Raw genomic sequence first — 9,543 nt, 5'->3', positions numbered from 1 at the left:
CTTTTTTAGTTATGTAATGTGACAAATTTTGTTTTTGTTTTGATAGAAATTAACTAAATAAATATGCGAAAATTATCGGATTGCTTTCAAACCACAAGAACACTTATCGACAATCATTTGTATATTGCATATCATTATATTCATTAAATAATATAAATCTTGCACATCAATAAATGTATACATGGCTTTTCATATCAATAAAGCTAGTAATATATCGAATAACTGTGTGTGCATGTATTAAAAGTTAAAACACAATTGTATAACACAGATCAACTTCAACTTCAACTTCAACTTCAACTTCAACACCCAAACAGCTTCTTATAAAATAAGCGAATTAATAATACGGAATTAAAGATCGATGTCAATATTATCCAATGTATACATGTACATACAAAAGAATACACATGATGTCCTGTGAATCCCTTTATTGTTCTAAATAAAAAGAAATAAAAATGATATGTTTTCTTCCTAGAGAAAAAATAATAACAATAATATATTTCACGAAATTGTTAAAATTGTTAATCCCATTCAAGCATCACAAAACAGCCCCCAAAGAATTTAATAGTTGCGCTAGAGGTCCTTCTACTATAAGCGAAGATGATCCCGTGTTAGCAAGTAACAATTATGTAATGACTAAGAACCAGAGATTATTATTTATGTTTAGGCTTTTCGTTAGTTATTCCGGCCCATGTTAACAAGTCGCGGTGAAAGATGCATGTAAGGACTCGGTCTAGGTGAAGGGATTGGCCCATTGCTAACCATTGTAACTTGTCTAGGCGAAAGACTAAGTTGTTCAAGTGCTTGAAATTGTAGTTTCACTGGGTAATCTCTCACACAACCGATCCTAGGACCCGCACCGGATGTCCATCTTGGTGATTTCATATTTCCAAGATCACGTGTCCCTATTTTCTCACAATGGACATTGAACAACTGGTCTTCGTTTATAGGTTGTACTTTTATTGACGGTTTTCCTCTTGCTGAATCTCGCTTGGAGTTACCATCACAAGTAACATTGAGAAACGGATCATCGTCGTCTAGTGGGCATTTCTACACATTATAATTAAATAGATATATACTTATGAGAGACATAAATATAATTGTAAACTAATAAAATAGTAAAATAATAGATAATTTGAGTTACCTTAACATTAGTTAAATCAACTTGATGTTTCTCAAGATAGCAAATGAACTCTCTAAAGTTTTCTTCTGTTGGGTGGTAATGACCACTATATGGCCATATAGCCTGTCACATGCAAATATTTATTAGTTTCATCATTCTAAATGCTTATATTAAATGTTACCATTTTAAGGCAAGTTAATATACCTCAAGAATGCCATCATGAACCACCATTCGCCCTGCCGCGGTGGTGGCTGCACCGGCCAGAAAACTAGAATGTTGAAACAAACCCTTTATCTTTTGGCCAACATACAAGGTTCTTGATGTGCTAAGTACAAATATCCATTTGGTTCCTTCGGTGGTTTTCACAAATCTTCGACTATGCTTGTATAATAATTTTCCTCCCTCGATAATCACTTCGTATTCTTCCCTCTCTTTCTACATGTAGAACAATGAATATAAAAGTTACATATTTCTTTATAAAATAAATAACATGTAGTATAAAGTTATGAATGAGGCATACAGGTCCAAGATATTTAATGCACTGGGATTGTAGTATGGTTCTTGGACATTTTTCGACGTTTATTTCTTTACCATCTCCAATGTCAAGCCTGAAAATTTCACAAAATAATACACATTAATGATAATCAACGTAGCTTAATACGTTAATATTAATCGGTTTAACAATCTCTAAAGGTTACCAGTGAAAGAAAGGTTGTGAACTTTGACTTGTAAACCAAACATTGTAGTATAATTGTAGATTGTGTCCATAACGATGGCGTGGGTCAATCTGCGAAAATGAATTTAACGAAAGAAAATTAACGAGTTAGTTAAATATGTTATATGTTATTATTAACTTATGATCCGACAAACTTATATATGACATTGAATATTTGGCTTACAGCTTCAAGCCAATGGCAAATGGCTAGTTTTTGAGCTTTTTGGTCTTTGCATAGGCCTTTTCCAACCTAGAAAAAACATTCAAACAAATTTATGATTGAATTTAATATAAATGAAAGTCAAGGGTAATAAAATGTAAATTGTATTGTAGTTGGATCATTTGAATCCAATGGTCAATGTTCAAACTCATTAACTTATTACTTCCATTGCTTTGAAGATAAGTGGCCCCACAAGAACTTGTCAAATATTGACTCTCTTGAAAAAATTAATATTATTATTCTAATTTTATAAATACAAGATTTGTAACACGTGGGCCATAGTAGTTCAAACTTATATTCCCTTCATAAAAGGTATTATAGATGTGACTTAACGTTTGACAAGGTCGATTTTATGATGGTACCACCTAGTACTAAATTATACCTTTGCAACCCGGGTACAAGCTCGCCCCCACCGTGATATGGCACTCTCCGGCTTGTCGGTGCAGAAAAACGACACCGAACTTCGCTTTAAAGCTGCGAAATCCAAAGCTTTCCACCTATATAAGAAGATTAATAATTATTTAACTGAGTCATGAGTCACATCAAGTGTGTCAAAACTCGAAACATGAGAATAATAACTTATCTTTAAGCTTATGATAATAATTAATAAGTTAATAACAAATTACCATAGTTCTTCAACAACAACTGCGCAATCCGCAAGATTCCTTCGAGTTCGATAACTCTTGTAGCATTTTTGAATCGTTAGAGCCGCAGCATTGAGCTCGTTAACCGGCCTTGGATTGCCAACAAACTCGTGGAACACTTCATGATAATTTGATCTTCTTGACAAGTTTTCTTGATCAAGAACAAGATTCTTGAAAGAAAAACTCGTCTCCAACGACGAAATCTTCATGTCGGGTTGTTCGGTGGATCGAACGTTGATGATAGACAAGAATCTAGTTAAATCACAAACTCTTTTGAGGACCCAGAAAAGAGACAAGAACTTAAGTCCCATATTGATGGAATGAATGAATATTAATTAGGAGTTAAGAATATAAAGTTATTATGGTTGGTGGAATTGAAGTGAAGGTGTGTGTATATATATATGCGTGTGGGAATTGAATGAATGAAGAGAAACATGTGGAAAGCGATGCAACCGTCAAAGACGTATGTATAGTTCGAAAGAGTGTAGGTGGTGTTGGAAAAAGAGAGAACGTGTTGTGCCAAACATGAAACATACCTTATGAGTTATAACTATTTATGGTTTCACAACACATGTATATATAGTATGTTATATATATCTATATGAGTCGATTGGTCCACAGTTTATTTATTTATTTATTTGGACAGTTCGTTTATAGTATGTGATTAAGGTTTTTAAAAGTGTAAATGACATAGCAGTGCAAAATTAATAAAACTTGAGTACATTAGAGGAGCACCCATTCCCCACCTTGATTGTATGTGTACAAAACAAATATTAATTTTATATTATGGGTTTGGATCAAATACAAATAAAATTAACGTGTTAGACGTGAAAATTATGTAAAGTAATTATATATATAAGTAATTACTTTACTTGTATATATAATTACTCTACTTGATTCTCACGTTTAGCATGCTAATTTTATTTGTATGTTAGCCTTACCCTATTATAAGATTAAAGCTATGAATTACTGATCATATAATATTTAATTAATCTGATATTTTTGAACTAAATATTTTTATGGGTTGATCGGTCCACTTTGTTTATCGACAAATTGTTTATCACGGGTAAACTAGTTTTTATTATTGAACGGTCGCGGCTAAACTAGTAAGATTGTGTGTGTAATTTGATATTAAAGAGTTAAAGTTACGTAATACTAATATATATTAGTAATCTAGTATTTCTTTTTTTCTTCATCTCATAAACTCACTTAGCTAGCATTTTTTTAAGATGTTAACTTTATTTACATGCTAAGTTTGAACAAAATTGTGAAACTTTATTTTTAAAACAAGTTGGAATAAGCACTTCAGTTGTTTTGATTACCAGTCCCTTTTTTTCTTAGGTGGCTTAATTTTTTTTTAAACATATATTTCTATTAACTTGATTTTTCAATAAATTTTTAAGTGTTTTCGGCATTTCTATTATTTTTACCGCAATTCTATAGGTATACTTCAATACTTGGTAAGTTTAATCAGTGGTGAAGTTTGTACGAAAATGCATCAGGAGAGGGGCTCAATTTTATTAGACAAAAACGAGTAAATTTTATGTGACACGCCTAAATTTTATAAGGGTGGTGGAGTGTTCATCCAATCCCTAACCATATCTATTATGCTCTTTTTCTCTAATGTCAGTGTCACGTTATTTCATCACTAACCATCTTTCAACAAAATAAGAAAATGTTCATCTTTCTTCTCAATCCATCTCCAACCATTGATTTAGAGAGAGAGGCGCCACCTCCCTCCCACAAGCACTCCGTTCACCCTAACAATCCAAAATCATTGTGTTTTAAAAAGAAAAGAAATGAAGACATGCCTGGTGATTTGAGATATGGGTAAGCGTAGGAAAAGAGACGAGTCATAACTACATGATTATATATATGTTATAATTGTTACTATGTTGTGTTATTAGTTTATTACTAAATAAACTACTGTTACATAAAAACGTACATAAATTTGAAAAAATATAAACATATTCTAGATATTTATTTCAACTAAAACAAATACAAATATGAAAACTTTAAAACAATACTGGTCAATCATTAAGAACACATATTTGGGACATGGTATGGTGTTAAGGTGTATCTCGTTTATCCTAGAGGTGGAGGGTATGCGAGTAAAAAAAATATAAACTTCACAATGATATTATTTATAGTGTTGCCACTGCTACGTACAAGCTGTGGTGGATCCAGAAATTTTTTTCAGGTGGTGCACTGTATTTACTATTTAGATGCTCCAGTTTTATAGAGTCGAATATACAAAAATCAGGGTCGGTTCGACAGTTCAGTTCGGGCGAGTCATTTGTTTGTCAAGTTCTATATGATATACACTCTTCATTGCTATTATTAAAATTGACCGCATTTTATTTCATTTATCTATTGATTCATGATCTACTACAAAAACCTTAATACTATAAACTTGCAGTAGCAGACTAGCATTTACCAGTGGCAAATCTATGATGTAATTGTTCTTGCCACTTAAATAACATCAATTCATGAATCATGAATATTCATGCACAACCAAAACACATGAACTTGAGCTTTATTTCCACAATTGTCTACGCAGATTAAGCATGCCTAATGCAATGCTTGCACATATAACAAACATGAAATCTGATGGAAAACTTGCAAGAAACAAAACAAAATTGTTAGATAACCGAGAAACAATACTTACTACGCTGCAACATATACCGAACACGACAATGTTCTTGCTAGTGGTTAACAAAATTCATACTACTAACAAAACTTACTAAGCTGCAAGATATACCGAACACGACAATGTAGTTAACAAAAATCATGCTAGTTTATATCTTTTAAAACACCTTTAGTTTCAATTCATTATTAATCCATATTTGAAACCTCACTAATCATCAACAAAATTAAAAGATCAGTTTCCATATAATAATAATAGTTGAAAAAAGTATAAGCAGCCCTATCAACCATAGTTGGCTCCATTAATCAAAACTGCACTTACCATTAAAAAAATAACCGGCCTGCTGCAAGACTCGAACACAGGACGTTTCGGCTAACAACAACGCTTTTGCCACTCCACCACTAATATAGTATTGTTATTTGGTGCACTCCATATTTTATAATATGGTGCACTCTATATTTTATATATAACAATACACTATAATTTTGAAACTCGGGGTTCCCGTGCACCCCCTACGTTCAATGTAGATCGCCCCTGCGTACAAGTAATAACACGTAACATATTATGTCAGGAAAGAAATGTCTCAAGGATTTGAACATCTAAAACTATGAACTTGCGATATAATATTAAAAAAAATATTATTTAATTATAAACTAAAATAGTAAATACAGAATAATTGGTTGACCTAACTCAGGACTAATTGAGTAATTTGGTGTAGGAAGAATCGATCAATCTTCAGTTGTACGTCAATAAGTGATTTGAGTCTAGAGTTTGAAAATTTCACAAATCAAAAATTTGTGGAAGTAGTTCGAAAGCCGTGTTTATTTATTTATTGAACGGTAAACTAATATACTCCTGATCGAACTATTGGTAACTTGTCCGTTAGTTTTTTCATCAATAATACTTATTTATTGAACGATAAACTAATATACTTCTAATCACGCCCATATCATTGACGGAGTATCAATGATAGTTCTTGTTGGTAACCATTTCGCTGACGGTTTACTGATGTAACAGACTGTCGGTGATACTCAATTGCTTAGGAAATAGGAACTTATGATTTCATTTTTTCAAACAAGTTATGAAATTAATAGCGCTTATAATTTAAATTTATCATAGGAGGAACACAAAAGCTAAAAATATTGTCAAATAAACATGTAACATTAGTTATACATTGAAAGTTCTTTGTGACAGATTTTTAAATAGTTTTTCTAAGCTTTTTTTTTTTTTTTTTTCATAATAAACTTGTATGACCATATATGTTTTGACTCGTCCTTATTTTGTAAGATTATTGAATCAATCAAATTTGGAGGCAAGCGTAAATCATAACTCATCAAACCATCATTGTTTTAAATATAACAATCGTAGATATGGAGTAGATATGAAGAATGGTTTCTTTTTATTCAAATTTGATTGTTTATAAACACATATACACACACATATTAATTAGCGTATATATAAAAGGCTCGGTTAATTGATATAAAAAGTGATTTTGCAAGGGAAGTGTATAAGATATACATAATGCAACCCGTGTATTTTAGAGCGATATTAATATATACGCTCATTGAATCACAAGTGGTTTTAGACATATTTGTAATGATTTTTACGTCCTATGATATATACTCGAACAAATCACCTATGTGTGAGATCCGAACAACTAACTTGTAATTTTAAGATGTTGGACGCACTGTTTTAATTGGTTTATAAATACACCTTTGTCACGCGGTACATCGACATAAATTTATTTTTGATTGTTATATATACGTACATGTATATTGACTAGTTCATACCATATCATATTAGTATTAGTGTAAACTTTACATATATGTTATGGTTAGGCGTTGATGACACGGATCATAAGCACTTACAAAGAAGCTTCAATGTATAATTTCGTGTGGGTTTCAACAAGAAGGAAAGACTGTCTATTTTTATAATAAGGAAAAATAGCCTAAGTTGGATGGTTGTTATATATTCATAATTCATGTTTTTTTAATTTTAATACCGGCGGTTATTTAACTTATAAACAAAGTGGCACTCACAAGTATTAATCCAACTCAACAGATACCTTTGTTTATTAATTTATTAATTGCTAGCAAGATAATTATTGAATATATGCATGCGATCAAAGGAAAAATAATAAAGTAAACAGTTGTTTTACAATAACTCTTATGTTATAAACCAGACTATATATGTTGGGTTATTACAATTGGGTTATTAATTAAATTTATTTAATAAAATTTAAAGCAATGTGCTCAAATATGTTCGTAAAAAATGCAATAGAAGGTGATATATTTTGACTTTAAACTGCTGTGTTCAACTATTGAAAGTGTTTTACGTGATTTGGAGATTAATTAAGATAATAGATGATATTATTTTTGGATATATAGTGGCCGGTTTGAGTAGATGTTATCGAATACAATTCATCTCAATTTATTGATCTTTCAACCGAGACTCTGAGAGGTCTGACTCCACTAAAATATCTTTATACGTCGAAAGTAATCACCGTTTATATTGTCTCAATAAAAAGATACTAATTATCCCTAAGCTCGTATAAAAATATGATATTTACTAATACTTAAAAAAATGAAGAATATTAATTAATTACTATAAGGTCATGTATAAGAAATATAAAAATCAAATTTCTCATCCCGGTTAATTAACTTGAAAATTTTAACCGGCTATAGTAAAGTGTTCATTTATACTAAAAGTTTATGCTCATAAATTTTCCGTTTATAGTGTTAACGAATGTAAACAAATATAATTGAGCGAAAGATTATAAACAAGTGTGAATCTAACAAACATAAATCAACGAGATACATGCATTAGTTGATCTAAATAAACGAGCTTAAACCAGATAAAGTATATATACACGAAACATGAACAATTTATTTTTAATCATGAAACAAAAACATAAGATCACACAAAATATGTAGGACACAAACTGCAAGTAAAGGATACAAATGAAATGAGAGCTAAAAATCTCACTTGTTGAAACAATTGCATTCGTTTTTATAGAAATTATAATTTATTTAGATCATAACTTTAAAATTAAGTACTTATCAAGTGATGAATTGTGATTAACCAATGAAATTATGAGCGAGAATGTTACAGTAGAATTTACATAACTATTTAATTATGTGATATCCAACATGAAATATCACAAGCAAGCTATTGAATGTAGGTTTGTTGGAAAAGTGTTTTCGACATCAATATTCATATATAGGCCAGAAAGCCAGTTTTGTGAAGTGGTATTCATAATTGTTTCTTAGATAGTTTTATTAGACCAAGCGTACTCGGGCGTTTTGGGGGCGCGTTTTGGCCCAAAACGCCGGGGAACACCGCCCCCTCGGCGTTTTGGGGTGTTTTGGCTTTTAAAAGTCTCCCAACGTTGTGTAGAAAATGCCGGTTGAAAAAAATGGTGGGGCCAAGGGAATAAATCATCCAATGAGATAGGAGGTGGTGGCGTTTCCCACTTTATGACTACGGATGGTCTTAGTTGCATTGTAAAGGTGCTCTATTGTTAAATTGTGTATTATTGGATATATGTATAATTTAGTGTATACGTAGTTTTTCTTTAAGTAGTGGCCTGTTTAGTTCGTGTATTTGCTTTCATGTGTTGACAACACGTTTGATTATTTATTTTTTATTGTAGGCTGGGACTTGATTGATGATTCGGTATATGTGACATATGAAAGAGTGTCATCTATATACATTACATGAACTATGAAACATAATACATTATACGTTATTTGTTAATGTGGTATGTTATGTAATTTTTTAAACCACTTTACTGATCTAGGAAGAGATTTTCATGGCGTGCGCCACTGTGCCCCGTCTTTCGTCTCATTGATGTTCTCTAGAAAAGTGGTGGATTGGCTAAGGCATATTAATTTCTAATAACGATGTGTTTTTTATTATTGCATCGTACTTTTATTATGTGACATGAACCTTACACAAACCAAACCGTTTAACCAACACGATTTTTTTAATACCTGACTCTATGAAATTGGAGCGTTTATAAACAATTCACCCTCTAAAAAAGTTTCCTTGATTCGTCACTACCTAGATTGATGTTATGTGTCCACATAAGTTTCTTTTAATATAGTAATAAGAAAGTGATAAATTGTTCGTGTTTTTAGTCTACGATTTTTAAACGTAAATGATTATATATTTATATGTAATTATTTTTGACAAATT

General features: G+C 31.3%; 1 protein-coding gene across 1 annotated transcript; it reads right to left on the bottom strand.

Annotated features, from left to right (window-relative positions):
- Positions 1 to 499: 499 nt before the first annotated feature.
- LOC143554903 (IQ domain-containing protein IQM1-like) lies at positions 500 to 3,009 on the bottom strand. Its single transcript, XM_077044567.1, has 8 exons — positions 2,682 to 3,009; positions 2,438 to 2,552; positions 2,020 to 2,085; positions 1,819 to 1,907; positions 1,641 to 1,728; positions 1,325 to 1,555; positions 1,142 to 1,243; positions 500 to 1,047 (listed from the first exon to the last, which is right to left on the bottom strand). The coding sequence occupies exons 1-8, from the start codon at positions 2,906 to 2,908 to the stop codon at positions 673 to 675; spliced, it is 1,293 nt and encodes a 430-aa protein (XP_076900682.1). The 5' UTR covers positions 2,909 to 3,009; the 3' UTR covers positions 500 to 672.
- Positions 3,010 to 9,543: the final 6,534 nt, after the last annotated feature.

Source organism: Bidens hawaiensis, unplaced genomic scaffold (genome assembly GCF_021521415.1).
Source record: "Bidens hawaiensis isolate Kalapana, Puna unplaced genomic scaffold, B.hawaiensis_p1.1 tig00017871_1, whole genome shotgun sequence".
Lineage (NCBI taxonomy): Eukaryota > Viridiplantae > Streptophyta > Magnoliopsida > Asterales > Asteraceae > Bidens > Bidens hawaiensis.
Note: the sequence above shows the minus strand (reverse complement) of the source record. Positions and strands in the feature narration are given on the sequence as shown.